We start from the raw sequence: 15,916 nt of genomic DNA, 5'->3' as shown, positions 1-15,916 counted from the left end.
CTGGCACTTCCTAATTTGAAAGGAAAAACCCCACAGCAATGTCTGGTTACATCTGTTCAACTAGGAGAGGTAATTTTAATCTGTTTGTGGCTCATGGCCAGTTACTTTCAGTGACTAGTTGCCATTTATTAACCAGGAATACTTTGGCTTTGTTACTGCTCACAATGTGGTACCACATACAGTTTAGAGACTGTCAAAAGCAGTGCAAAGAAAGGAATCTTGGCCCTGTGGCAGATGTCAAAATGAAGGTTTTATGGGATTACTTTGAATTGTTTAAAGATTTCAAGGCACACACTCATCTACTTGTTCCCTTTCTGGATGACTGATTATCAGTCAGGCTGGAGAGTAGAGTCCATATCCCTAAACCAAACGTCTGTCTCCCAGCTGGCTCTTCAGAGGTCACTGCTAGCCCTTGGACTCCCATCTCTGCTCCTCTGGCTGCCACACCTCTGGCTGTTCTACCCTTCAGACTGCCAGTGCCAGCTGTGACATCACTGGCATGTCATTACCAGACTGATTTACCAGCAGAACTTGGCCCTTGTGGCCCATCTGTTCTAAGTTCTGCCCCTCTAGTATTGATCTTGGCACATTAAAGCATCTCTTAGAAGAGCTGGATCTCATGCTCAGCCCAACAAAGAGATTCTGCAGCTCCTCTAATCCCTCACCAAGCCTAATTCACCACAATTATATGCTCAAGCAGCCTCCTCAAACACAGAATAATTTACAGAAAAATCACATGGCTACTGTGGGTAATTTAGTGTGGAATTCATTATCTCTGACTAAGTATTATGACTGATAACCTGGGATATGGAGCAATATCTATTTCTAGGAATGCATTTATGTGTTGGTTACCAGTCATTAAGGGTAGTTTAATTAACAGTTCACCTGCTGCTGAGAAAGTGCATGCCCAGAAATGTGCTTGCCAAATAACATCTGTGCTGCTTCATGCTTTCTAGCAGGCACCATTTCCCACTGAGTACTGCTCTTCTGGGAAATGTGGTGGATCTCCTATAGAAATATATAAGTTTGTGAGTATCTTACTTCTGTGAGTAAGATAATGCTCACAGAAGCTCTGGATTCATAGCTGAGCATCACAGACCATGCTGGTCCTGCAGTCAGGGTTCCCCTGTGGCCACCAGGAGGAAGCAGGAATGTGAGGATCACAGTTGCTGGGGTACTGGTTGTTGGTTTCTCTGGGTCTGGATTGAAGGAGTTTGAGACAGTAGTTCATGTTCACACTCAGGTGTTTATTATTTCTTATCAGTAAAACAGCCTCACTACTGTGAGTTGGGCAGCTTTTCATTAGAAGGCACAAAATGACCAACAATCTCTTGGTACAAGGTCTTTTAAGACCAAACTATCCAGTTAAGAATTGACACCTGGATTATTTTCCCTTTTAACCCAATAACTGATCCCACAGAGCCCACAATGGGGACTTTTCTGCCCAATTACAAAATGCCACCCAAACCCATAGAGAAGAAGGAAGAAGAAGAAGGAAGAAGAAACCCAGGACAACAGCCTGTGCCCTCCATCTCGCTTCCATCCACAACAGACTAAAAATCCCAAACCCTCAATTTCTCACCCAGTGATGCACCTACACTACTCTCTATAATCTATTTCACACTTTTGTGGATTCCAGTCTGTCTTGAAGTGTAGGAAACTTTCTCCATGAATGAGGGTCAAAGTCAGTGCTGCCCTGGGGGTCAGGGCAGCCCAGAGCAGACAGAGAAATATTCCCTGTGGTGCCCTGGGTTTCCACACAGAAAGAAGTGAAATTTCTGGGGTCAGGGATGGCAGGAGGGGGTCACCAGCTCCTTGGGAACACCAGCATGGAGCCCATGTCCCTGCAAAACCAGGAGGGCAGGTGGGGATGTCTCGTGTTCAAGCACAAACACACCTTTCATTGTTTTCTTTTCGGCACACGCTAACGGCTCCGAGTCCTATTCCTGGTGAGTGGGACCTGGAAAACAGCTTGAAATTTCCTGCCTGTTGTTTTTTTTTGTGCACTTCTTTCTGAAGCCTTTTTAGGCTCAGTTTAATTTAGACTGGGGAACCACAGTGTAGTTTTACAGCACAAAGATGATGTTGAGCTTTTTATAGAGCGCTATTGGAGCCGAAAGGCTAAGCAGCCTTTCTCTGCCCCTCTCTGGGCTGGCAGGGATTGAGGCAGCCAGGCTGTACTTGGGAACTTGGGAAAGCAGGATTTCCACCTGGGCCCAGCCCAGCTGCATCACTGCCTCCTTTTCTCCAGGCACCCCAAAGCTATTCCAGAAACATCAGAGAAATCAAGATTTCACATCGATTCCTACCATTTAACTCTACTACTTGGAAATAAAAAGCTTTCTTGGACCCAAATGTTTTACACCACCAAACCCACACACCCATTAGGTCAGTCTTTAAATACCAATTTTTATAACGAAACTAAGCAGTTCTGCATTGAATCTTCCAGACACTCCAGCTGAGTGGCTTTTATCATTACGTGTCAAACTCTGTGATCCAAAGAAGGGTGACAGAGCTGGGGAAGGGTCTGGAGCACAAGTCCTGTGAGGAGCAGCTGAGGGACATGGGGGTGTTTAGCCTGGAGAAAAGGAGGCTCAGGGGAGACCTTATCACTCTCTGCAAGTCCCCAACAGGGGATCGGGCTCTGCTCCCAGGCAACCAGCAACAGGACAAGAGGAGATGGCCTCAAGCCACACCAGAGCAGGGTTAGGTTCAACACTAGGCAGAATTTCTCCACAGAAAGATTGATTAGACATTGGAATGGGCTGCCGAGGAAGGTGGTGGAGGCACCATCCCTGGAGCTATTTAAAACCAGCGTGGACGTGGCACTCAGGGACATGGTTTAGTGGTGGGCTTGGAAGTGCTGGGTAATGGTTGGACTCAATGACCTAAAAGGTCTTTTTCTACCTATATAGTTCTGTCATTTTATGAACCTGAGTGGAGATTTATCCTCCACCTGCTTCTTCCCCCCTCAACTGCACAAAACACTGTTTCCTCACTTTCCCACCAGTTTTTAAGGAGGACTGAGCGGGGGATAAAGAAGTAAGTTTGGAAGCAACACTGGACAGGAAAAATGAGCCAGCAAGGACTCCTGGTGCTCCCTTTAAATGGGGAATGAGGGCGTTGATTTTGGTGAGACTTGGGGATTCAAATGAGGTGCTAAAGGCTCAAACAGAGCCAGCTGGGGTGGGTTAGGTCGTGCTGCCCCACCCTGTGCTTCCTCCACGCTCTGGAGCACCTAAACCCCTTTAAAAGCCTTTGGAAAGCTGTGCTCTGACGGGGATGTCTCTTGAGGGAAGCCTGCTCCGTTCTAGCAGGGCTGCGTTGGCAGCCCTGAGGAGGTGCAGCCGCCCAGAACCTTCTGGAAGGGCCCTGGAAGAGGCAGAGGTGAGGTGAGTGGCTGGAAAACAAAAGGCTGGAAGAAATGTTGGAAACAAACTCTGTTCTTGGTTAATTCCCGGAGCACGATGTTTTTCTTGCCTCTCCGGGCAGAAATAAGTGACACATTCACAAAGTGCTTGTTTAGGAGGAATGCGTAAAATGCTGTTTTTAGGGGGTGGGAACCAAACGGGGGGAAATGTGTTTGTTTGGTTCCAATTTACTCTCATGCATGCAGACCTTTCCCTCTCAGCGTTTCCCAGCATTTCCCCGCTTGTCAGATGCTGTGTGGCCGCTTTCCCTTTTATCTCTTCTCCCTCTCCCGGTTTGTGATGTTTCTTTCTGCGAAGTTTAATTGTGCAGCCCGTGCTCTTTGTGCTGAGGCTTTCAGCCCTTCAGCATTCCCGACAAACTCTTCCTACCTCCTCCCGGCCTTTTTAGCTGGGATTTTACACCCAGATTCTGCTAATGGGTTTTACATCAGAGCCCGCACACAGCGGGGCTGGCACGGCCGGGGAGGTGGAAAACAGAGAGAAGTGAGGAAAGGAGCCGCGGGTGAAGGTGCTGCCGCAGAAAGATCCTGCTGCTCAGAAAAGCACATCCCCTGTGTGAAAAATGCGTATTTTATGATTTGCTTTTCGCAAATATTAAAATCAATTTTATATGTGTTGTGTTAGAAAGTTATGCTGTATTAAGTGGTGTGCTAAATACAGTTTTAGGTTATAACAAAATGTTAAAATAGAAACTCTGCTATGTAGGATACTCTTTTTGAAAAGAGGACTCGCAGCGAGATAGCAGCCACAGGACACCTAATTCTTTCAGAAAAAAATAATTTATTACTCTCTTATCAGGAGAAACTAACTTCTCGCCTCGCTCAGCACTGGAGGCACTGTCAGGATTCAGAGGAAGAAGCTGATACTGACCAGACGGAATCCTGTGTTTGAATTGAATGTATGCATCGTGTGTGAGATGTATGAATATGTAACAGGTTATTGCTTTTAAGGGTTAATCCTCTGTTAACGTGGGTCCTTTTTCGGTCTTATGGTGCCCAGAAAGAGGTACCCGGACTTACCGTGACTCTTTGTTTCTCTTGTCTCATATTGTCCTAATTCAAATTGTCCAAATTATTATTACTCTAATTATATTGCTATTTTTATAACTGTTTTATTACTAGCAAACTTTTACAATCTTAAAAACAAGTGATTGGTGTTTTTCCCGCCTGAGACCCTGCATCCCACTCCAGCTCTTCCACGAGGAGCCAGACCATGCTGCTTTCATCTTTCTGTTTCTGCAAACAATCCTCCGTCCTCCTTTTCCAAAGGAAGAGAGGAAACCCAGGGCACTGGGAATATTTCTCTGTCTGCTCTGGAGTGCCCTGACCCCCAGGGCAGCACTGACTTTGACCCTCATTCATGGAGAAAGTTTCCTACACTTCAAGACAGACTGGAACCCACAAAAGTGTGAAATGGATTACAGAGAGTAGTGCAGGTGCATCACTGGGTGAGAAATTGAGGGTTTGGGATTTTTAGTGTGTTATGGATGGAAGCAAGATGGAGGGCACTGTTGTCCTGGGTTTCTTCTTCCTTCTTTTTCTTGGATTTGGGTGGCATTTTGTAATTGGGCAGAAAAGTCCACATTTGTGCTAATGCATGTACATGCAGTCATAGAAATTATGCAAGATTGAGTTTTAGTAAAAAAGCTGATGTAGAAGTGAAGTATTTCACAAATATTAAAACATAGCATTCTGGTATTTCTGGAAGAGCTATATATATTTTTTTTAATAAGCTTTGGAACACATTTCAAAAAGGCCTATATTACAAAGAGCTTTGAAAGTTTTAAAAGATCAGGAGCAAAGTGAAGCACAGACTTTGTCTAAATTATACCATTTGATTGGATCAAATTTGGTTTCTCCACATTTTTCTACAGGAAGTTTTTATGCCATTTCAGAAGAAAAAAGAAATCCACAGAATCCTAGCTTTCTTTTACATGGAAAACCTGGTTTCTACCCACCTTCTCCCTGTCCTCTTCACAGGATACCACCAGGGTTGTAGAGGAAACTTTGCAGTGTATCAAGAGGAGTTTTTGCTCTTTATTCTTACAGAATTATAGATCTACAGGCTTCCTCTTTCAACACTTCCCATGTGGCTTTGTATCATACTGCCTTTTCATTTCCTCAACAGTAGTTCCTTACATTTCAGTGGCTTAAAGGTGAGTTTATTCAGGTCTGGTTTGGAAAATGTGTGTGGCTTAGATTCTTCCCCTTGTGGATCCCTACAACTTGTGCAAACACTTTGGACTTGGAGCATATAAATTACCTTATTCTCTCATATGTGTGAAAAATTTACTCATTAAAGTTTAACAGTGCTGTCAAGCATTCACAGAATTCTTGGCGTTAATGGAAAAACTAGTGTGGAAATGAATAATGTTTTATCAAAATTAAATACTCAGAGTGTAGAAAATGTAATTTCTTACTGATGGAGCAACACAACTGAGTGAATCACCAGAGGTAAAGATCTAATGTCCTTTGCCTTGTAACTTCTGGAGTGTTACATAAAGGACTGTAACTAGAGTGAGGCAATGCAAACTATCCCTGCAAAAATACATCTTTTTGGCCCATTTGCCAATGGCAACTTCAGGTTTGGGGATGTTGCAGCAAGATGCAGCTTTTCAAGTTAAGTTCTGCAGCTTCTCTGAGTTTTCCTGGAAAAGAAGAGTTTTTCTCTTCTTTTCCTAACTTTTACTTGCAAGCTCAGGGCCAGCTTGGCCCTGAATAAAAGCAAAAGATCAATACAAAAATCTTTTTTTTCATATCCTGGATAATGTAGTAAGTGATGGTTTGGCTTTGCACGAATCCTCTGTAGTTCAGATATTTCTTCCTTCCCATTTCCTACTCCTATTTCTTAGTTTTGCCCAGGCTATGGATTCTGCTCTGTACTTCAGTAGCTGGCAGCAGTTTAAGGATAATTTGAAATGCATGTCTATGGTGAGCGTGTTGCACAGAACTTTGGTAAAAGGCCGATTGTTCAGACTGGTAAACTGAGCTCTGGAAACAGTCAAATTGCACTCAAACAGCTTCTGGTTTTGGTGGTTTTTTTTTGTTTTGTTTTTTTGGGGTTTTTGTTGTTGTTGTTGTTTTGTTTGGGTTTTTTGTTTGGGTTTTTGTGGGGGGGTTTGGAGTTTTTTTGGTTTGTCTTTTTTTTTTTTGTAAAGGGATTCAGGCTACTGAAGTGAGAAAATGCACAACCTGTAACAAGAAATGCACAAAGATAGATGGATAAATATACCATTGAGAGGCAGTCTCAGTATGAATTTTCTGAAAGGAAATCCTGAGCTTCAGAGGAAGGAAAGGTCCAAGGGATAAAATCCAATTGGATTTCCAAAGCATTTGACAAAGTGCCTTAGCAAAGGCTCATAGAAAAGAAAGGTGCTTTTATGGTGGCTGTCTTTAATTGGGTAAGAGATAAGAAACAGACGTGAGAGTCTGTAATTGAGAGAAGGGGAAATTGAGGCGAACAGAGAAAAGACAAAGTTTGCTGATAAGAGTTAAAGCCTTCAGGGTAAGGGTGTTAAAACAATTCAGCCAAACTAGGGCTATTTGCAGTAGGACCTTATGAAACTGAATATACAGTTGTAAAAATAACATATAATAATGTCCGTGAGTATAAAGTTATGCACATAACAAGAAATAAAAGCTAAATTTATATAAATAGGTGGGTTATGAATGAAGTGTTGCCTTTCAGTGGAGAAATCTTGGAATTAAGTAGTTCAGGAATAGATTGGTTCACTTTAGTGCTCACAAACAGCCCAAACAGGAAGCAAAACTATAAGGAAAAGAAATAGAGAAAAAAGGCAAATTAAAATTAAATATGATGATCTGCTTTTTGAGAGTGTTGTGTGGCTCATGTCCCTATCCTAAATCATAATGATCAAGGTTATTGAACTGTTTTATAGTAAACAAAAAAAGATTAGAACTCCTCAGCTGGAGAAAGGAGATGGCTGACAGAGAATTTGACAGTTGCCTGTAAAATCACAAGTTACTTGCAGGGGGTAAAGTGCTCTTCATTTGTGTTTAGTCTCTCAGTATCAGAAAAATGGAGAATGATGTGAAGTTTTCAAGTGGCAAATTCAAAATAAAGCAAAACGATGAGGTTTCCTACAGAACAGAGCTAAACTGTGGAACTGATGAGTGCAAGATCTGAAAGATACCAAATTTTATGTAGGTTCGGGGAACAAATTAATAGAACAAAAAGCCATGAGGAGCTGTTAATCCTAGAGAATTCATCTTTCAGGAAGTTGATGTGGCACAAATCCTTTGAGGATAAGTGTATAGTGGAAAGAGTATATGAAGCTAAGTGCCTCTATGTGCTTATTCTCTTCTTGAAACTCTTCTGCATTATGATAGTGAAGGATATTGAATTAAATGGCCTGACCCTGGCTGTTCCTATGTGTGGTTGTAACCTGAAGATAACTCCTTGTGAATGGGTTGAATTGCTTTTATCAGCACTGGGTAGCACTGCCCTGATGATGAGCTGAATCTATCTAAAGCTTCTTTGCTGCTTTTTCTGCCTTCTGGTTTTTTGCTCCATCTTTCTCCTCTCCTAAATAGTTGCTGAAATATCACTGTTCATGTGAACTTGTGTTTTGGGTAGTGCTGCTCACCTGTGTTCTTTTGGAATCCAAAATGCTTGTAAATCCACTAAACAGCATTTTTACCTGGCTGAAGAGCAGCAGGAACAAAAACCTGCTTATGTAACCAATCTCTGGCACTGTACAACAGAGAATAATTCATGTACATCGTGCAAAGCAGAACCTGGCACTTGTGACAGTCACACTGAGATGAAACGGCTTCCTACAACAACTCTGAAAGAGATCAGAGGGGGAAAACCTTTACAAAAATATTAGTAGAGGAAGAAAATGTAAAATTAGTCATGATGAAAGTAAGCACTTTGTGAACATTAGAGCAGCATTTTCTCTGAAAAATTCGTGTGTTTTTTTTTCCTTTTTTTTTTTTTTTTTAATTAGTTTCACAGGAACTAGAAGCAACACAGTGGACAGGCTGCTGTATTTATTGTCTTCGGGTTCTGGCCAGCTGCCTGCCAGGTGACCGGGACTCCGAGGTGGCTCAGAGCTTTGCAGGTACATCCCAGACCTTCAGCGTGGCCTGGGGCACGGGTGGGCAGGGAAGCACCTCTGGTAATCCCAGATACAATGGGTGCTGTGCCCTGTGTTGAGTGAGCAGGGAAACACTTCTGTCAGCCTCACCAATCCCAGATACAATGGGTGATGGGCACAGAAACACGTCTTTCAACCCCAGCAATCCCAGGTACAATGGGTGCTGTGCCCCTGTGTTGGGTGAGCAGGGAAGCACGTCTGGCAGCCCCATTAATCCCAGATAAAATGGGTGGTAGTGCTGGAGCACAGGGAAATACCTGGAGCACAGGGAAATACCTCTGGCAGCTCCAGTAATCCCAGGTACAATGGGTACTGTGCCCCTGTGCTTGGGTGGCAGTGCTGGGGCACTCAGCAGCAGGGAAGGATGATGACTGCCAGGTGTTGGTGTGTCAGCCCAGCTGGACCCAGCGAGACAGAGGAAATGACTCAGAACACCATGAGGGGCTGAGGAGAACGTGTCTCACTGAATTACAGCCCTGAATGTCTCCGCCGCGCACCATGCGGGGCCATTTTAGGGCGGGGGTGCCCCGGCTGCAGCGAGGGCTCGGCCTGGCCGGTGCGGCTCGGGGGGCGGTGTGGGTGGGTGCCGAGGGGCGGTGAGGGTGCCGGGGAGCGGCTGGGCGGGGCGGCCCCGGCTGTTCGCCGAGCTCCCCGAGCGCGCCGCCCTCAGCCGCTGATGCAATCCGAGCCCGGCAGCGGCGGCAGCAGCAGCCCCAGCCCCGAGCAGCGGCACCGGCGGCAGCAGCAGCAGCCGCAGCGATCCGAGCAGCAGCAGCAGCAGCAGCAGCCCCGGCCGGCCCCGGTCCCGCGCAGCGCCGCTCTCTCCGCCCCCGGGGCTCGGCGATCCCGCTCCATCCCGGCCGGAGGCCGGCAGGACCATCTCCCTCTCCTGCCAGCATGAGCAAGGTAAGCGGAGTTTGCTGCCCAGATCCGTCCGTCCGTCCTTCCGGCGGCGCGGAGCGGCTCAGGGGCTGCTCCTCGGCAGCTCGCCGGTTTGTGTTAGCAGATTTTAGTGCCCCGATTTGTTCGTGCTTTGCAGGGGATTTCTGTCCCTGGCAGATTTGTTGTTTGAGATTCAGAGGCAGATTGTGTGTGGTTTTACCTCTTTCCTTGCTCTTTCATTGCAGTCACCACGTGTGGAAAGGAAATAAAGAGAGGGGATGGAGAAGGGGAAGGCAAGGTGTATGATTTCCTTTGGGGTGAATTTCTTGTTTATGGGACTCTCGATGATTAAAAAAACCCAAACAAAACTGACAAAAAGACATCAAACCAAAAACCCGCGAAGGTGTCCTGGCAGACATCAAGCCTTTTTTTGCCTGTCAGTTTGTTAAAGCTCTTCTGTCTGCCCTTGTACTAAAATAGATTATGGGTAAAACCCAGTAACATGTGCTGAGAGGTTCTGAGTAATTTCAGAAGAAACTTTGAATCATGGAAGAGGAGTTTTCGGTAGCTAACACTAACGTGGCCGATGAGCATCTGTGGGCACTGTCGTTTTATAAATGTCATGTTTATGTTCTTCGGCTTAGTGACCTGATCTGGGGATTAAAACCAAGTCTTGCCGGTCAAGGCAAAGGGCATGGAGTTAGCACGGGTGCCTTTCAGCTGGACCAAGGGAGCATCCCAGCCGCGTTCCACCCTGTGCAGCAGCTCAGTAAAGCTCAGGTTAGAGGCTAGGAGCTGCACAGCTGCAGTCTGTGCCAGAGCTAACAGCTGAGGAAACCACGGCTGAGGTGTTAGCTTTCCTTAGTCACGGTAGCAGATGGGGTATGGGCACAACAGGTGACTGGTAGGTGTCTCCCCAGCCCCTCTGTGCTGCTGGTGGCAAGTGTTCCTCACATCCAGCAGTGCTGCAGTTGCTACTGCTGGTGCCAGGGCTGGCATGGAGCAGCCTTGGGATGCTGTCCCAGCACCGTTTGCCCTCCCTGCAGCTGGAGAGGGGCAGACCAGCCATGGCAGGAAACTGGTCTGAAACTACTCAGGGAAAATACCCAGGAGCTCCCCCAGCCACAGTGCTCAGAGACAGAATGGAGCATCTCAAGGAAGGGGCAGACTCTGTTTTGTATCACTTGTGATGTACCTCTTGTTTGTCAAGGAAAGAGGGCAGGGCTCTGCTTTCCAGGGTGCCAGAATTTGAAATTGTGATACTGTGAAAAATATCAAGGTAGAATATTAATATATAGTATTCTACCTTTATATATTTATAATATCCAGCACCTGTCAGGAATGCTCTGGCCTTACATAAAAACTGAGTAACAGGGAAACCATACACCTACCAACCTGTCTGCTCAAAGCAGCACTGATATCTCATTGGGCTCTCACCTGCACAAACCTGACCTTCACTTTGTCTTTTTCTGGTCTTTGCTGTAGCTACAGCAGTAAAAGGACACTCTTGCCACTTGGAAATGATGTAGCCTTGGGCAAGTCAGAGTTGTCCGAGCCCTTTACCCTTTCCTTGCCTCATCTGTTCAGAGTGTCAGCTCTCCTGGGTTCTGGCTGTCACTGTGTGTTTGTGGAGCATGTATCAAAGGAGCAGAAAATTACAATTTGATTATCACCATACTTACATAAAACCTGATACATTAATAAATAACCCAATCAACAGCATTATTCCACCTCCTTGTCCCTTCATCTGGCCCTTCTCTCCTGTGTTTAGTTGCAGTGCTCCATTTTTCCTTGAACGATTTCCAGCTCAACCACAGCCCTCCCTTTCTGTGCTGTTGAAAGTAATGTATAAGAAATGAATTATGCCTCCTGTTTCTGCAGTCTCTGCCTTGTCCACTTCATGCACTGATTGTTCCTGACAGGCCTGGCACTTCTCTGTGATCCAGTGGATATGCTGGTTTTTCCCCATGGAAATTGAGCACTGAAATATGCTGCAAAGCCATAGGTAAAAGAGAAGATTGCAAAGTCAGGAGATAGCTTCAACACAACTGATATCTTGTTAAAATAGTCCACAGGCTGTATCCTTTGTTTAATTAGACAGATGAAAATAATTCAGGTGGATTTCATTAGTCATTAATTTATCCCTGGGAGGATAGTGTTAGGAAGGCAGGTAAATCAGTTCATTAATTGTGTAAACACTCAGGTGCTCTGCACTTATTCAGGCATTTTAGAACAAATTAGGAGATGTGGGCATGGTAAAGAATTGGAACAGGCATTTTCATTGCTTCCCTGTGTTATGCCATTTTCTTAAATGAATAATCACAGCTGAATGTATAATGCTAAAAATTACCAGTGGGTCTGAGGGCAGGACCTTCAGTGTCAGAATGAAGGAGCCAGGCTGTAAATTCTCTCTGTAAAATTTGCACAATCAGCCTTGTTAGGCCACAGATGTGGGGACTGGCACGTTCACATCCCCACAGTGACACACCACGTTCTCTGTGCTGCTGGGGAAGCTTGTCTCACAGAGGCAGCTCTGGGAGCTCAAGGCACTCAGCACTGATTGTGGCTTTTGATAATCAGTTGTGGCTGCCCACATGCAACCATGGCTGCAGTGGAGCCCAAATGCCATCTTAAAAGCCTGGCTGTAGGTGGTGGTTGAGCATAAATCCAATAGTATGTGACCCTAATATGCCATCTTTGTAGTCATTTCCATGTTTGCACCTTGATGCCTCCCATTCTAACACAGGGTGAAGTCAATGGGTGGCCCCATTTACCTTGGAAACAACCTCATTATTTTATGGCTTTACCCATTAAAGGTCCAGGTAAAATTACATCATAAAACAGAGCACCTTCTGCAGAAGGGTAATTTAGGAAGCATTACCATATGCTGTTGCAGAGGAAGATCCAGTGTTGCACTTACTGAAAGCACCCTTTGGTGTGTACATCAGAGGGCCCAAAACTTAACATGAGAATAGTAGGAACTATCTTTAAAAATGATCAATGAGTTTTATCCATCTGGGGCTTTTTGTGCATCTTGGCCCATAGTTTATTACTAGTTTTGCAAGCTAATGTCATAATACCATTCCAACAGAGTTACTCATTTACTTCTTCCTTTGAGGTCTGCAGTGTGTTTTGAGTTTCATTTTAGAATATACCTGAAACATTAATGAAGGGCAGCATGTAACTTCTCAGCAGGGGCACAGCTACTGCTAATTTGGTGTGCCTGTTAGAGCATATCACACACCATATTGATAAAAACATTTCTAGTAAGCACAGAAAAGTGTTTTCCTGGTATACAAACAGGGTTTAATTCCACAAGGTTCTGATTGGAATAATTCCCACTAGGATTCAGAGACATCATGTCCACTTGTTTAATTTCATTTAGACTGTTAAGAGTCATCATCTCTGTAATAAATGTTTGAATATGCATTACTCTTACTGAGAATGGAAGTGTTTAAACGTTTAGCACTCAGTTTGAAAGAACAGAGTGTGTTCAGTCTAGAGCAGGCTCTGGGGTGCTGTAGCAGCAGCTTTGCACAATCTAGAGGAAGATGATGGAGATGGGGTCAGGCTCAGCAGGGGGCTGTGTGGCAGGAGGGCAAGACATGATGGCATTAACTGAAGCATAAAAAGTTCAGATGGGATATAAGGAAAAAGCTGTCTCCACAAGCACGGTTGGGAAGTAAGTTACCAAGAGAGACTCTGCAGTTTCCATCCTTGGCAGCTCTCAAGACCCTGCTGGGTCAAGCTTAAGAACCTGGTCTGAGCTCAGAGCCTACCCTGCTTTGAGCAGTAGGTTGAATTAAAGACATCCTGGGGTTCCTTGCAGCCTGGGTTTTCCTGTGGTCCTGAGAAAAAGCTTAGAAACTAAATTTTTTAAAATTCAGTCGTAGTTTTTTGACACACCCAGTGGTGTGGACCAGCAGATATTTGTCCAGAGCCCTGAATGCTTGGCTTTTAACAGCACAGAGAAGTCTGTGTAAAGGTGGTGTTAAAAGGCACCACTGTAGGCAGATTGCTTTGCAGAATATATGTTCTTAACATGTCAGTATAGCAGTATAATTTTCTTAATTATCTTGAGGAAGTCTGTGTGCTTAGCAGAAGAGATTAAGCTGGAAAACTATAAAGCACTGAATAAAAGGAGATATTTTTGATTTTTAGGCATGTGACCTTGAAATTGCTGCATCTGAAATACAGCCTATAAGGTTACCACACAAAATTGCATATTCTACTCTTATGTGATACAATTTCTTATCATCGTGCAATTAATTAAAAATTATAGGTAGTCCACCTAAAATCAACAGTAACAATACAATTTCTTTTGATGTAGAGTTTCTCAACCTCCATTAAAATGGAGGAAATTCTTAAATAAGTATGGAAAAGAAACTTCAAATGTTAGCATTTGCTGTCAAGTTATTGTCAACATAGCTGCCAGGTCAGTTGCTATGTAAATTTCTTACCAGATGCGTAATACAGGTTTTACTTCCTTGATTTTAAAGTTTGAAGAAACTGGTGGAGAGGCTAAGTTTTTGATCCTAGATGAAGAGAAGTTTAAGTATTTTTTTATAGGCTGCATAGTTTATAGTTTGTTTGTTATAAACTGTCTTTATACATTTATAGTTCAGAATACCATAATTATTTTTTGAGAACAGAACATGAAGATTTATTATCAAATTATCAACATCACAGTCCTGAATTCTCCCCTGTGGCAATGCCTGCTTAAAATTTGACAAACCTCTTCCTAATTGCTAGAAAGTATTGCCTGAAATATCGAGGGTAAAAGCTAGAAAAAAAATGAATCAGGATGAAGAAATAACCTTAGCACAGGGTGTTACTACATGTAGTGATTACAACAGGCACAGTTTGGCCACAACTGCATGTGTACATGCATGCAGAAAAACCCCATAATTCTATTGACATGCTCATGTATTTGAGGCATTTATCGCATTTATCCATCTTGAGTATGTCATCTGTGGTTTTAATATTATCCTTTATCTTTCAACAGTTTTTCAGAGACCTTTTTTGGCATTTACAGTTTGATTCTCTTCTTGACACCTGAAGATAGAAGTTCAGTAACAGCGTTTATTTCTGATTGTTCACTAAGCTGAAAATTAGCATTTACAATTGTTTTCTTTTGGGTTTTCTATTAAGGTGGTGTGCTGTAGCGAGCCATGTTTTCATCATGTTAATTGGGAAAAATATTTCTTAGAGCATACATGCAAAATGAATATTTTTTCAGATGCAATTCTAAGCTTTTAAGAGGCTCAAGATTAGCTTCATACCTTCTGAAATGTGAAAAATATTGATGTTCACGTGCACTGAAGCCTCCCAGACCCTTTGCTCATGTTATAAATGAGTCATTTGTCAGTTTAGATTTGTGGAGCTGAGCAGGGCTGTTTGATCATTGATACAGGTGTTGAATTGTAGGAGGACAAGCCTACACTACTTGTTATAGGCCAGTTTATTATCTTCATTTCCATTTCTTACTATTTCAAAGCTGTCATTTTTCTAACAGAGACTGCATCACTCCTGATTTATGTTTGTTACAGCTTTAACCATGCTATAGTTTGGGCAGAGGTCCTCTCTGCATTTTGTGTGCTTTGTGTGTGCTTAATGCTGACACCTCTACAAATACCTCATCTGTGACCACCCTTTTCTTCCAAGGCCACTTCTCATGTGCTGAGTGATATTTTGCTCTGAAATTCCCTGGGCAGCCTCCAGTTTGCTCTGGGCATTGTCAACAAATGATAGGGGATTTCAGATGAAGGACTTGCTCACATTGTTTAGAAAGGACACACAGGATAAGGCTAATACAGCTCCAGAATTTTGGAACCTTATAATCCATTGTTTTTTCCTGTCATGGAGTTGTTACATAGCTGAATATATATTAAGTAGGTGGGATATCTGGTTCTGTCAGTAGTTTGAAATATTTTACCTCTTTTAGCAGATAACAGGAACAAAAGTAGCAGTTTCTGGGTGTTATCTTGTTGTACCACATTGAAGAGAGCAATGTGTGACACTGCAGTGATGCTGTAGTTGTGCCCAGCTTTTCCTGGCTTGTTAGTAAGCTTCCATGGGATTATTTACACTTGCTTGGTGGTGGTGGATAATGTTTATTACCTCTGTGGCAGCCTCTGCAACTCATGAAGAGTGTAAAACAATTAAGTTCTTAGAATATTCTGAGCTGAACATCTATCATGCAAATGTGCTCCCTCTCTGTTATTGGAACAAGAACATTACTGTAGACGATGTCCTCAAACAGTTCCCCAGGATTTTCCCTTTGGCTTAGCTCTGTTCCTCGTGCCCCTTACATCAAGAGAAAAGCTTCAGTTTCCTTTCTGCTTTGTTGAACTGTGTCCGTTTGAAACAGATCAGGGCAGTGTTTGAGCACACATTGAAACACACATCACAGGGGTGTAAGGCAGGCTTTGGAGAGGTCTCCCAGTGCTTCAGACCAATTATGGCAGGCTTGAACCCCACTGGA

General features: G+C 43.7%; 1 protein-coding gene across 2 annotated transcripts in view; it reads left to right on the top strand.

Moving 5' to 3' along the window:
- The first annotated feature begins 9,353 nt into the window (after positions 1–9,353).
- Positions 9,354–15,916, top strand: part of BCAT1 (branched chain amino acid transaminase 1) — a 57,847-nt gene continuing 51,284 nt past the window's right edge. For both annotated transcript variants that reach the window (XM_066549601.1, XM_066549602.1), the window contains exon 1: positions 9,354–9,456. In XM_066549601.1, the coding sequence (XP_066405698.1) occupies positions 9,448–9,456 (9 nt within the window). In that variant the 5' untranslated portion in view covers positions 9,354–9,447. The remainder of the gene's footprint in view (positions 9,457–15,916) is intronic.

This window comes from Molothrus aeneus, chromosome 5 (genome assembly GCF_037042795.1).
Source record: "Molothrus aeneus isolate 106 chromosome 5, BPBGC_Maene_1.0, whole genome shotgun sequence".
Classification (NCBI taxonomy): domain Eukaryota; kingdom Metazoa; phylum Chordata; class Aves; order Passeriformes; family Icteridae; genus Molothrus; species Molothrus aeneus.
Note: the sequence above shows the minus strand (reverse complement) of the source record. Positions and strands in the feature narration are given on the sequence as shown.